Genomic DNA, 14,639 nt, shown 5'->3' on the forward strand with positions numbered 1-14,639 from the left:
CTAGGGAATTACTCACTAGGCTGGGCTTGGGGGTGTGTCAGCTTAACCCCAACGCATGGAAACTAATTGTCTCCATGCAAGTCTTATGGATGGAGGTGTTTGACGGGGACCGTCCTATTACCGTGGACGAGTTCTTGTACTGCTATAAAGCCTCCGAAATAAATCAATCTCGAGGCTTCCATCAGTTCACAGCCAGGGGCAATGACGCTGGGCGGTTAAGTCTTTGCCCTCGTCCGACGAGCGAAAGACGGAGTTTTTCTTCGTCTCTGGTTTCTGGGCGGGGCATCCCGTTGAGATTGGTAGAGACTCATTTGCTCCTTATACTGGAGACATAGGGAACCTTCGTCCAGAAGGTATGTTACGTTCTTCTTTTTTGTTTCTTTTATATTATACTTTCTATTTGGACGATGGTCTAACCTTAATTTCTTTCTTCCCTTTCCAGCCGTTGGACGACCCTCTTTGAGCAAGTTCCATCATGACCGCGTCCACAGGGCCCGTCTACATCCTGAACGAGACTTTCACTCGTCAGTGACCCTTAAGCGTCTACACAAGTGGGGACTCGGCCCTGAACCGTTCGTCGAAGCTTTAGCACACGAGTTAACTACCCGTAGACGTGAGTGCTCCTCTTAAGATATGCACTTTTCATTTTTGTTTATGATTACTATTTATATTTATTTATTATATATATATATATTTTTTTAGGAATGGCAACCATGAAGGGAAACAAGGGGAAGGAAGTTGTCGACGAGGTAGCTAGACCTAAGCCTCAGCCCCAGCCTCGTCCTGCTTCTGGAGAAAAAAGGAAAAGCCTGTCCAAGCATGTGGACTTGGCTAGCTTGCCAAGTCGTCGGGGGAAGAAAGCTAAGTCCGGGCCGTCTAGGACTGAAACCGTTAGGCCTGAACTTCCTCACTCCCGGCCAGTAGTCTGGTCGTTGACGTAGATTCGTCCACGCCCCTCAGCGCCACTCCGTCCAAGTCCCCTGCTCCTGACTCGTCCCAGCCTCCTCAAAGGACTTCTACAAATTTATTGGAGAACGAGGATCGGGCTTGGAACGATTCCGAAGTGTGAAGGGCGAGGACGTAGCCGCGTGCTACGACATGTCCTTGAAAGAGTTCGAGCACTCTGGCATCCACGATCTCTTCAAGGTAACCATCTTTGCCTCGTCCTAATTTGTCCATGTTTTCCCAATATTACTTCTATCATCTGAACTTCCTATTCTTCTATGTAGGCAATGTCCAAGTTCATAGCTGCGTCCAGCAGCCACGGAGATGGACGGGACGAGGGTCCTCCCGGGAGAAAAGAATAGAAGAGGTCAAAACGACTATAGGACGTGGGCGAGGAGGTGGCGAACAAGGCCAAGGACGAGGCCGAGGAGTTCAAGGCTTTGGTGGGGCGGAAGTCCGAAGCTTTGCTAGGAAAGACGAGCGTCTTGAACTTCTTCAAAAGGAGAACGACGAGCTGAATCTACTTTTGAAGAAGGCTAAAGACGAGGCAGTGGAAGAATTCAAAGCGTCCAAAGAGTTCACTAACCTGATGGATACAAACTACGCAGCAGGGTTTGAGGACTTTAGAATGGATGCTATGGACAACTTTCCTGAAGTTGACTTTAGCACCATTAAACTCAACCTTGCTGCTGCTACAAGTTCCCTCGTCCACACAGGCTCAGACGATGTCAACATCGAGGACGACGCTTCCACCAAACCAGCTCAGGACGACCCCAACGTTGATGCCCCTTCCTCTTGAAGAAGTTGTTATTGTTGTTTAGCTTTCTTCTTTTCTCTTTTCCTCTTTTTTATTTAAAATGTATTTGAGAATTTGAAATGTTATTCAAGTACAATTTCCTCGTCTAGAGTGTTCTAGACGAGCTTATGAACAATGTCTTTTACTGTTTATTTTATAAGGGTTTTTGGACGGTGGCCGTCTACCCTTTTCAAGTTAAAGAATATCTTCTTTGTTTGTTATCATTTATGTCATTGTCCTTTAACCTATGCTCTAAGTGTTGAATGACCGTCTACAATCTTTTTATGGACGACCCACTTAGGACTGATGATGACTGCATTACTTTAGCCTGTCCTTTAGGCAATTATTATTCGCCTTCTCGAAAGCAGTTTATAATGTTTGTGTTTTCTCGTCTTGACGAGTGCTCGTCTCTGGAATGTTATATCTTAAGGCTTACTTTTCTTCCTTAGACGAGTGGGCCTTGGCCTTCTTCCTTTTGCTTTATTCTTTTTTTTTTTTTTGAAGGAAAGCTTTGGACGAGCAGTCCTTGGCTTCTTTCTCTTGCTTTATCCTTTTTGAAGGAAAGCTTTGGACGAGCAGTCCTTGGCTTCTTTCTCTTGCCTTTTTTGAAGGAAAGCTTTGGACGAGCAATCCTTGGCTTCTTTCTCTTGCTTTATCCTTTTTTGAAGGAAAGTTTTGGACGAGAAGGCCTTAGCATTTTTCCCTTTGCTTTGTTCTCATTTTTTTTTTTTTAAAGGAATCTTGGACGAGCATGCCTTAGCATTTTTTCTTTGCTTTATCCTCATTTAAAGGAAATCTTAGACGAGTTTGCCTTCGTCTCGAGATTTTATTTGTCTAAGGCTTTTGCCTCGTCCGTGGATATTATCAAGGAAACTGGAATTCAAGTACATAAGAAATCCAAACCATATTATTACATGAACATTGCTCACAAACTTGGCACACGCTTACAAGCTAGTGCCTTATTAAGATATCAAGTACATAGCATCGTCTTTCATAAGCTAGTCTGTAAGTAGTGTAAAAGTTTAAGAACTAGTGCACTTTTATTCATAACACACCATAATAGTAGTAAAAGCACAAGTAAATATAAGCAAACACGCAAATCACAACTGTAATTTTGCCACTGACTTCCCTTGTCCCCGCTCATCACTGATAGTACCTTCGCAGATGTTCCACGTTCCAAGGATGCTCTAACTTCCGCCCGTCTAGGGCTTCGGTAGTAGGACCCTTGCCTTTTGCGATGATTACCCCGTAGGGTCCTTCCCAATTGGGTCCCCGATTTTCCATGAGCCGGGTTCTGGTCGCCAAGGAGACCACTTTTGAGGACAAGGTCCCCCATACCGAACCGTTTGGGTTTCACCATGGCGTCATGCCGTTCGGCCATGAGATTTTTGTACCTTGCCGTCCGTTGTTCCGCATCCATTCTTACCTCATCGATAAGATCGAGGTCGAGGCGAAGTTGTTCCCCGTTGTCTTTCTCCCGGTACTCCATCACTCGGTGACTCGCCATGTGGACCTCCGCCGGTATGACCTTCACTCCCATAGGCTAGTTTGAACGGGGTCTCTCCCGTTGGAGTTCGTGCGGTCGTCCTATAGGCCCAAAGAACACCCGGTAGCTCGTCCGACCATATCCCTTTTGCCCCCTCAAGCCGAGTCTTGATGATTTTCAACGGGGATCGGTTTGCCACTTCGCTTGCCCATTTGCTTGTGGATGGGAGGGTGAAGAGTAGTGATTCTTAATTCCAAAATGATTGCGAAGTCCACGAAGGGTGCGTTGTCAAATTGACGCCCGTTGTCGGATACTAATACCCCGGGTACTCGAACTGCATAGGATGTTCTTCCATACGAAATTTTTCACGTTCGCCGAGTGATTGCCGCAAGAGGCTCGGCTTCTACCCACTTGGTAAAGTAATCTATTCCAACCACCGAAATTTCATCTCGCCGGATTCCTACGGGGGAAAGGACCCGTGATATCCAGCCCGACCGTGCAAGGGCCATGGGGCCGTCATTTGGGGTCTACAGTACTTTTGACGGCCGTCTAGGCACGTTGCTATAACGGCCGGCATTGGTCACATACCTTGACATAGGCTTTAGTGTCCGCCGCATTGTTGGCCACGATAGTAGCGGCACGGATGACCTTATGGACAAGAGGACCTTGCCCCCGAATGATTTCCACACGATCCTTCATGAACTTCCACTTAGAACATAGTTTGACTCGTCAGAGCCAAGCATCTTAAGTAAGGTTGGGAAAAGCCTCGCTTGTACAACACTTCATTAATGAGGACATACTTGGCCGACGACCCCTCAACTTTCTCGCCTCGTCCTTGTCCTCCGGAAGCCTCCCATCCTTGAGGTAAATTATTATCGGACTCATCCAATTCTCTCCTCCTCCCATCTGTGTATGTCGAGGATGTCTATACTCGGCATGTACTGGATGTCGTCGAACTCGTCTATAACCCCTGCCGAGGCGGCTTTCGCCAAGGCGTCTGCTTCTGCATTCTCCTCCCTAGGAAGTTGAATAAAACTTATGGCTGAAAATTTTCGGGCAAGGCGTTTCACTTTGTTAAGGTACTTCTTCATTCGATCCTCCTTGACATCACACATCCCATTTACTTGGTTGATGACCAGTTGAGAGTCTCCTTTGATTGTTAACGACTCCAACCCTAAGGACTTGGCCAATTCCAACCCCTTGAGTAGAGCCTCATACTCAGCCTCGTTATTGGTAGTTGGATACTGCAGACGGCCCGCATACTCCAGCTTGTCACCCTCAGGGGACTTCAGTACAATTCCAATCCCTCTTGCATACATTGTGGACGATCCGTCTACATTTACCACCCACATTTCATTTCCTTCATCCTTGTTCAGGTCGTCCGGCGGGGGTACCGCAATGAAATCTACCAACGCTTGCGCTTTTATTGTGCTCCTCGGGAGGTACTTGACATCGAACTCGGCCGAGCTCAACGGCCCACCGTACCAGCGTCCGCCTTCCAACTTGCTCATCGCCTTTTTTATGGGATGGTACGTCGGGACGTTGATGACGTGTGCACGAAAATAATGTCTCGGCTTCCTGCAGGAAGCCGTGACTAATGCGAAGGCTAGTTTCTCCATCATCAGGTATCGTCCTTCTGCCCCTCTCATCGCGTGGCTTGTGTAATAGACCGGCCTCTGGACTCTCCCCTCTTCTCTGACCAACGCTGAGCTTATTGCGTGTGGGGACACTGCCAAGTACAAGTACAACTCTTCCCTAGGTACAGACGGACTCAACAATGGGGCCGTCATTAGATACGCCTTCAGGTCTTGGAAGGCCTTTTGACACTCGTCCGTCCATTCAAAAGCCTTCCTAAGGACTTTAAAGAAAGGTAAATATTTGTCAGTAGCTTTCAATACAAACCTGTTGAGGGCGGCGACTCGTCCAGTAAGAGACTGGACTTCCTTGATATTTCTCGGTGGCTCCATGTTCAGTATCGCCTGGATTTTATCCGGATTCGCCTCAATTCCCCTGTGCGACACCATAAACCCCAAGAACTTACCCGACGAAACTCCGAAAGCACACTTGCTCGAATTTAACTTCATGTGGTACCGTCGTAACGTATCAAAAGTCTCTTGAAGGTCGTCAAGATGTTTATCCTCGTCCTGGCTCTTCACCAGCATGTCGTCCACATAAACCTCCACATTTCACCCGATTTAAGGACGGAACATATGGTTAACCAGCCTTTGGTAGGTCGCCCCTGCGTTCTTCAAACCGAAGGGCATAACCTTGTAGCAATACAACCCTTGACTTGTGACGAATGAGGTCTTCTCCTGATCCGCTTCATTCATCTGAATCTGGTTGTACCCTGAGAAAGCGTCCATGAAGCTAAGTATCATGTGACCTGCCGTCGAGTCCACTAACTGGTCAATGCGCGGCAATGGGTAGCTATCCTTGGGGCAAGCTTTGTTGAGATCAGTGAAGTCCACGCACATCCGCCACTTGCCATTGGCTTTTCTGACCATGACTACGTTCGCCAACCAGTCTGGGTAATGAACTTCTCGGATAAACTTCGCGGCGACCAACTTCTGCACCTCTTCCTTAACGGCATTATCTCACTCGGGAGCAAAAACTCTTCTCTTCGACGCCTTTGGTTTCGAATAGGGACACACGTTCAGCCGTGGGTAATGACGTTTGGATCAATGCCGGGCATGTCCTCATGAATCCATGCAAAGACATCGAGGTTTTTCCTCGAAGCCGGACCAAAGCGTGCTTTGCCCCCTCTTCCATGCTCGCCCCAACTACGGTAGACTTCTCGGGCCGGTCATCGTCCAAAGGGACGTCCTCTAATGCTTCGGTGGGCTCGGCCACGACCCTTTTCCGTTTATACTCATCGTCCGCATATGCTCGTCCATGGCCGGCATGGCTAAGTAGCATTCTGGCGGCCACCGGGTCTCCTTGTACCCGGCCTACTCCGTGCTCGGTCGGGATTTTAATGGACAGGTGGTAGGTAGAGGTTACCGCTTTCCGAGTTGTTCAAAGTTGGCCTTCCAATAATTGCATTGTATGACGATGCACAATCAACAACAAGGAAATTCACCTCTTTGGTTATCCGCCGCGGATACGTCCCGAGACGACCACCGGCAACATGATGGTGCCCACGAGGTTGCACCTTCATTCCTCCGAATCCCACCAACGGCGAGTTCACGCGGTCGAAGCCGATCTCGTCCTAGCTTCATTTGTTGGAACGCGGGGTAGTAGAGAATGTCCGCAGTAGCCGCCATTGTCTATCAATACCCTCGGTCGTGTAGTCGGAGATGAGTAGGGTGATGACTATCGCGTCATCGTGTGGATGGTGAATTCGTCTGCCTCCTCGTCAAGTGAAAGTAACGGTTCGTTGGTCTACCTCCCTCGCCTAGGAGGTCGTCCAGACCGTTGGATGTTCACGCACCCACCCTCGGGTATGTCTTCCTTGATTTGGACGACCGCGCCGTCGAGCTTCCTCCTATAATTACCCTTATTTCTCCTAGTGGGGGCGTGATGATTCTTCCACCTTGGCCTTCATTTTCTCATCTCTCTCGGTCTCGTCCAAGGGAAGTTCCTCAATTTCCCCTCGTCTAATGAGATTTTCTATCCGTTGCTTCAAGTCAAAGCACTCGCCCGTATCATGCCCGTGGTCCCTATGAAAACGGCGGTACTTGCTCCTATTACGCTTGTTGGGGTCTCCCTTCATTTTGTCCGGCCACTTCAAGGACGGATCATCCTTGATCCGCATAAGAACCCGCTCTAACGGCATAGTCGGGGCGTGTATTGCCGATTCCTTGAGGAGGAACTCGGCCTTCTTACCATCCTTATCTTTTCTCTCGTCTACCCGAACTTTCTTCGGACGAGGTCCCCGGGTCTGGTAGCGATGGTGGCCCACCTCCAGGCGCTCTTGCCCTTTTTCTTTTCTTGGCTATGATGGCGTCTTCGGCATTCATAAAATTACGGGCCGAATGGACAAGCTCGGCCATAGTACGTGGTTCCTGCTCGTAGAGCTTATGAATAAACAAGTCGAGAATTGACCCCATTGTGGAAAGCGGCCAGCAATAGCTTGTCATCCATCTCGTCCACCGTTAAGGCTTCTCTCGTTAAACCGGGTGATAAAAGATCGCAAACTCTCATTGTCCCCTTGCTCTATGGTCAAGTTGGCGGTAGGAGGAACGCTTGTGACGCCGTCCTCCAATGAAGTTGTTGACAAACAGCCTACTCGGTTCTTCAAATGATCCCACCTTTGAGTTTCGGGGGAATCTTGCCGAACCACACTCGGCGCCGGTCCCTTGAGAGTGGTGGGAAAAGCTACGCACATGATCTCGTTCGGGACCGCCTGCAGTGCATGGTCGTCTTGAAAGTTGCAATGTGATCGCGAGGGTCGCGATTTCCATCGTACGAGTCTAGAGAAGGCATTTTGAACTTCGGGGGTAGAGGGTGACCGTTGATGGAGGCTGTGAAAGGGGAGTCCGTTCGGTGGACCATATCATCTACCGGGTTTGCTCGCCTCATGTTTTCCCTCATTTCATCCATGGCTTTTCTCATCGGGTCCATTTCTTTTTCCAAGTGCGGCACCCTTCGAAGCGGTACCCCTTGTTTAATCTTCGGACTCTACGTTCTCCCCTCCTCCTTCACGACTTGGGGCCCACTTCCCTCCATGTGTCCTTGACGCCGCCTCCCGAAGTTGATCTCCTTATTCAATTCCCGGTTCCGACGCGTCGGCTTACGCCATGCGGCGGCCATGGATTGCATGTGCGCATAGAAGGCGGTTGCATTACATGTGTGCCGATGCGATCACGAAGGGGATTGCCGGAAGCATCCCTACTCTCAGTGGCCCGGGCCGGTAGCCCTGATCTTGTTCGAACCATTCAACCTTTGTCCGGGATAGAATAACAAGTTTACTCTTCCCACGTACGGCGCCATGGCCCCGATGATGCCAAGAAAATCGGTAAATGGATGCTTCGGACTTGAAAGGACTGCGGTTCTTTCTACGGCTTTGAAAAAGAAAGAAAAGCGTATCAAAGGCGGCCGTGCCGCCGGCCAAAAATCCTCCGATGGTAAAGTTAGTTTTTCCTCTAAGTAATGCGAGTTCCAACTTTTTTGAGTAAAAGCGAACATACCTTTGCCTTTTCCCGAATCGATCTTTATATAGTGCCTTCGTATAGACGGTTATCGAAATAGGAACCTCTCCCCGGATTCGAGGCTTAAACGTAACTGCCATAACCGTTCAGGAGTTACACTTCTATTTCACAACGGATACATGACCGTTATGCGTGGGATAAGGGATTGTCACATTATATTCGGAGATTCTCCTAAGTATGATACCCTCGTCCTGAATTTCCTTCGTCGAGTGCACCTGCTGATTCCAAGTGTAAAATCCTAGTCCGAGGATCTTTACGTGGACGAGTCCTCTCAGGGTAGGCTGTGCGCATCCCACGGACGAGGGATGTAGCTTCGCTATCACCCTCTGGACGTCCTTGTTCGTTACCCTCGTCCTGAGGATAACTTCTGGACGGCTGCCGAGGTGATGACCGTCCATGGACGGTTTGGGTGGTTTGAGTGTTTTCATCCTACATCATAATAATTATTAATTTTTTTTGAAGAAATTTTTTTTAACTTATTTGATCCATTACATAAAATTCTTTTTGATAAATGCAACAAAGTTTTTAACTTATGATTATGGTGTCTATTTTATAATAATTACTTTCTATTCGGTCTTTACTTTTTAGTATTAGTGGAATTCGAAATCCAAATATTTTATTTAATAATAAGAAATTTTATCAATTAAAGTTAACATAAATTCACTTAATTATTTAAAATTCTTTAAAATAATATAGTTTGTGAGAAAATATATATCCAAAGAGTAGAAATGAGAATTATTATAATTGTGGTAAAGATAATATAAGATAAAAAGCATATATATATATATATATATATATATAAAGGGGTGGGATGCAAAGAGCTAGGAACTCAATTTATACATTTTAAATTATTCAAATTATGTAGCTCTAAGTATTAAATTAATAGTTTTTTTATTAAAAAAAAAAGTACCTTAAATTTTAAAAGCGAGTGGGGAGATAATAGAAAGGTTGGGAAAGCGTAGAAGAGTCGATAACACGAAGGGTATAATCGTCAAAGCTAGTGAGGGCCCACTAGCCCCCCCCCAATCCAGGCACGCACGCGTGCTAGATCCAACGGTGAATACACAATCCCGCATTAAACGGAAACCATTTCCAAGGCCCAACAACTCTAATCCAACGGCTCCCGTTCTCCGCGTTTGACTCCACCCTGTCTCGTAACATAACTCCTAATCCAACAAAAACCAAAAACCCAAACCCAAAAGGCACACATCCCCAAACTTAATAATTAAACGCACCCAAACACCACCCATTCCCCCGATCCCATTCCCATACCCACTCTCTCTCTCTCTCTCTCTCTAGTCCTCAATTCAATTGATAGCGCAAATCTAGGAAAATTTCTCAACAGGTTCGGAAATTTTGATTTTCTTTTTTCTGTTTTTTATTTTTGGATTCGTTGTTTGCACTGTTTTGTTGTTTGAGATTTTTTAGTGTATTTTGTTCTGTTGTGTTTCTAGGGTTTGTTATGTGATTATGATCTAGAATCCGAGTAGAGCTTGTTGTGGAGATTTTTAATTTTGGTTTTCTTTTGACAAATCTTGCTTTATCCTCTGTTTGGTTGCTGAGATAATGAAATGAAATCATTGAATCTTATGTATTTTCTTGCATTCTTCCTAGCGATTTAAAGTCAAGCTGAAAGATTTGCTTTTAAAATTAAAAAAAAAAAATAATAATAATAATAAAATTTTGACCTTTAGTTCAGTAGGACTATTAATTTTTTCTGTATTGGGTTTTTGTGATTTGCAGTAGAAGCTTGAGTTCAAAATTTTCTTGAAGAATTGGGGATTGAAGAAACAAAATCAAGATGCCGTGGACGTCCTCTTTTGTGTATTACAAGATGAACTGTGTTCGCTTGGTTGTGTTCTTTCGTGTTATACTGTAATTCCATTTCGTTTTGGTGAGTTTCTGTCTCTACCTTGTGTTTAGTATGTGGTAATTGTTGTTAATTGCTTTGAATTGATTTTGTTATTATTATCTGAATCAGGTAATGGAAGAAAAAAAGTTTAATTTTATGCAATTATGTTTGGTGTGTAAATAAGCTGTGGAAAGAATTGAAAACTGAATTTTTGAATGTGGGATTTATGTCATTTTGTTGTCACATAATTTTGTGATTCTTTTCATTTGTTTTGCCTAAAATGAGAACCTGTGTGAGCGAGGTGTGGACACAGATGAATGGATGTTTGTAAATTTTCCCAATCCGAATTACGAAAAGATTTGTCATTTTGGAAATATTCTGTTGTTTAACATTTGGCTACATGTGTTTGTTTCATGTTTCTCTCATTGATCGTAAGTGGGTTTTTTTTTTCTTGATTCTCTGTAGGTGGTTTGTGAAGAGGTTCTTTTAGCTTGTACTTTTGACTTAATTTAAAACTGGTGGGAGGAGTGAGAATGTACATTGGAGTAACCATAAAAAGATATCGAGCAGTGAAAGAAGTTGGGAAGATTAAAATGAGTGTTGGGATCATCACATACTATCAACTGATACAAGTTTGCCAGGTAAAAGTGGTTTCCTATTTTCTTGTTGTGAAATTGATTAAAGCATGAATCTTTATAGCTTTTAGTGATTTACTCTGCCTTGTCTCCTTCTGCAATGCATAATCCTTATGTGAAGCTTCTGGGGTGCTTGTGATATAGAATTGGTGTATCTTAATATGGTTACGGTTGTGTTCTGTGGAAAAGTATTTCCAAGCTTTGTTTAATTTCCATGTTATATTTCATTTCTAACCTCTGTCAGAGCCATGTTCTGGCTTATGCGTTGGATAATAAATGACATTCATTAAAGAACTGGTTACATGCGAATTGCTAGTCTCCTGTCATGATAGTATGTTAAATATCTTCATTAAAGTTTATATATGTTGTTGTGGCCATTAAAAATTGGAGTTTATTGATATAATTATTTCAGCTGTCCAGTAGATGTATTATTAGGGAATTATGTATGAATATTCCAGCATGCATGTGCACTAGTTCTTCAGTTCTCTCTCTCTCTGTCTCTCTCTCTCTCTCTCTCTCTATATATATATATATATATATATAGATAGATATATTGAAAGTTTAAGTGAAGCAAACCTTCAATTGCATTTAGATAAGAATGGGGGAAATTAAGAGGCCTGATTGTATAAGAATAACATCATGCCTCCCTCTTTTACCTAATGCACCCGTGATTCTTCCTGGGAATGGTTTGGGGCCTCTCTGTTTGAAGCCAAAGGTGGAAGATTGAAATCCTGTAAAAGTTTTAAAACTTTACTTACTTTCAAAATTCAATTCAAATCAGATTGTGAACATTGGTCATCTTGCAATTTTTGTACCTTTAACTCCATGGAATAGTTTGAGCAGTCTAGAAGAAATTTGCACTTGGGATTTGTCCATTTATTTGTTTCATTTAATTATTAGAAAGTTCATCTTTAACTTATAAAGGGGTTTTTTTTTTTTTTTTATTTAATTTTTTCATAATTAGTATCTCTTACACTTCTCCATTCGTGGACTTTATGAGAACATCTTCTAAACACTGTGCTTCCTTTGTCTGATTGTATGTTTAATGGGTCATTACTTTAATGACTTTTATTATCTGTTACAGGCTGAGTATTTCCGACAGTTGCTTAAACCTGTTACGTAGTCTACTATTTTCAAGTTTTGGGACATTGGGATTTGGGACTGACTGCCTTTGGTTGCATTCATACATAAGAAGGCAATGATAGAGATGAGCATTTAATGGTGGTAGCTCCGTAAGTGTTTATTTGGAAAAACAGCTTTCTTGTACCAGAATGTCGATACCTTAATTTAATCATCACCTTAGGAATCTTCGTCTAATTGATAATAGAATAATTGCCAGTTGCCAGTGCAAAAGTGTGAACTCCATTGTTTCGTGGACTTTTTAATTAAATAGAAAATAGGACTCCAGATGCAGAGTGACCAACATTTTTTCCGCAAAAAGGCAGTGCTCCCTCTAGCAAATCAAGTGGGGAATGGTTACATGCATATTCCAGTTGCATCTGGCTTTGATGCAGTTCTAACTCCAACTGCTAAGCAATTGACACCCTTCCATGGTGTCGAATTTCAACCTTCTGAGGTCTGTCCAAAGAATTTTATCATCTTTGATCAAACTGATCAGCGAAGCCAAGTTATGTTCCACCCTGCAATTGCCCACAAATTTAGTGCTACTGGTGTAAACATCGGAGCTACGTATGTTGAAGACAATTTTGAGGTAAAAGAAGCTGATCATATAGAAAGAGAAATATCCTCTCCACTGAAAGAAGATTCAGATGATATTGATGCGTTGTTGAGTTTGGAAGAGGATGAGCAAGAAGAATATGATGATGAAGTGGTTAGCACAGCACGGACTGATGAAGATTATCAAACTGCGTCTCCTGATTCTTTCTCGAACTATGGTTCAAAACCAAAGAAGAATAGATTGTCTTCTTTTAATCAGATGTCCTCAGGCAGCGGTGACAGCTGCAATAGTGAAAGGAAGCAGAAGAAAATGAAGAAGATGGTGAGGGCACTGAGAGGAATAGTACCTGGTGGTGATCAAATGAATACTGTAGCTGTACTAGATGAAGCTGTTAGGTACCTCAAGTCTCTCAAGGTTGAAGTACAGAAGCTCGGAGTCGGGGATCTAAAGAATTTGTCTTAAGACTGCCATGGTAAGGGACTGAACTCCATTTCAAAATTAAGCTTCATGTATTATATGGCTCTCTCCTGCCTCCTCCTCCTGCCTGTCTCACTTGCCTCAAGATGGTATTAAGGTAATAATAGTTACAGGTATTCAATACTCATGGTTGTGTAAGAAAATCCTTTATACTTGTATTTTTGGAGTGCTCCACAAGCTGTGACTTTCAGAGTTAAACACTTGTTAGTTTCTATCATGACCTCTGTGTTTATAGTATTCGATGGAGGGAAGAGTTGGACTTGGATCAGTGGTTTGATGTGTAAGCTGCTCACTATTTCTCTAGCTGCCACTTGTTCTATCTGGCTTGTTGCCATTACTTAAAAGTGACGTTATGGTTATGAATGTGTTTAAAATTTCAGTTGTGTTTTCCCTGCCTCCGCTCTGCTTTTGATACTTTGGTTTTTATATTCTAGGATTCCATCTTAAGCATCTTTCTTGTATCTGCATTCTTTACTAGGCATTAGCTCCAACTTGAGGTATTTACGATGTTATTGCTTATTAGTTTTCACAACTTGACTTTTCATGGTATTTTTTCTCTTTTCTCAGCCTCAATTTTTGATCTTTTCTCATTAGGAAACATATAGGTATGGACATCTGGGTTGTACATGCATAGTGCATTCTGGTTTCCTTCAGTCCCAGTAGTAGCTAATGGTGTTAGTGGCAACCTATGTAGGGTCTAGTATTCTTTACTGTTATTTTTCCCATATATGCATATCTTTTGTATTTTTTCTTTAATACACATCAAGTCACTCATTGTCTTGCCTCATTGTCATGCATGCATAGTGCCATCCCTTTTCTCTTCAATCCCAATTGCAGACCCAATAGGTAAGTCGTACAGTGGCGCACAGCTTTTGAACTTTCTGCCACTTCACTTTCCCATTAGTGATTACAGCATACCTTTTGTCTCACAAAGAGATTGATTCGATTAATTGTTGCTTCACTATCTACTACCCGGTGGTTTTTGTACTCTTTGATCTATTGATTGTGTATTTGTATGTATGTATACCTTCTGTTCTGTCTCTTAATTTATATCAGAGGCAAGCCCATGGCTTTCCTCGTATATTATTAGGTCCAACTAGGGGCGGTCTATTTAATCAGTGTAAAGAGGTCTCATGAGAGATACTGATGATATAAATAAACCTTGAACGAGTAACAGCGGAGATTAGATGAGCCATAAATAGTCTTCTGTTTTATTTTGCTTGATCAAGTAGAGAATTTCTGATGTCCTAAGTTCAATTCTATGCAAGCACCGAGTATGAATTGAACTAAGGTTTGCGAATTTTGAAAGTCTAAAAACTCTGAAACCAGATGATGCCTGCCTGCAAGGAAGTCCTGCATATCATTTTGCAGAGAAAAAGGAAAAAAAGATTTTTAAGTTTCCCTAGGAATGTAAATTCTCATTCTCATACCTTTGCCCACTGGGCTTCTTTTTGTAAGTGGGATGGTCCCTCACCATCTTGGGTTTGTTTTTGTTCAAGAAGATAGAGATGGGTCGGTGCCCTGCTCCTCCTTTATTTGTTTTATGTGAACCTCCCCTCTTTTTTATTAATGAATCAAAAATAAAGAACCCCCTGTTTCTATAGTGCATAGGCCTTACTT

The 14,639-nt window shown here is 43.4% G+C and overlaps 1 protein-coding gene across 2 annotated transcripts; it reads left to right on the forward strand.

Moving 5' to 3' along the window:
- The first annotated feature begins 9,568 nt into the window (after positions 1-9,568).
- On the forward strand, positions 9,569-13,415 carry LOC142636167 (transcription factor bHLH144). Of its 2 annotated transcripts, none has more exons than XM_075810279.1 (4): positions 9,569-9,722; positions 10,121-10,271; positions 10,695-10,870; positions 11,949-13,415. In XM_075810279.1, the coding sequence occupies exon 4, from the start codon at positions 12,273-12,275 to the stop codon at positions 13,002-13,004; it is 732 nt and encodes a 243-aa protein (XP_075666394.1). In that variant the 5' UTR covers positions 9,569-9,722; positions 10,121-10,271; positions 10,695-10,870; positions 11,949-12,272; the 3' UTR covers positions 13,005-13,415. The 2 variants fall into 2 exon arrangements, with proteins under 2 accessions (XP_075666394.1, XP_075666395.1); XM_075810280.1 differs by having other exon boundaries at positions 9,582-9,722; positions 10,124-10,271.
- The last annotated feature ends 1,224 nt before the right edge of the window (positions 13,416-14,639 follow it).

This window comes from Castanea sativa, chromosome 5 (assembly GCF_040712315.1).
Source record: "Castanea sativa cultivar Marrone di Chiusa Pesio chromosome 5, ASM4071231v1".
In the NCBI taxonomy this organism is placed as follows: domain Eukaryota; kingdom Viridiplantae; phylum Streptophyta; class Magnoliopsida; order Fagales; family Fagaceae; genus Castanea; species Castanea sativa.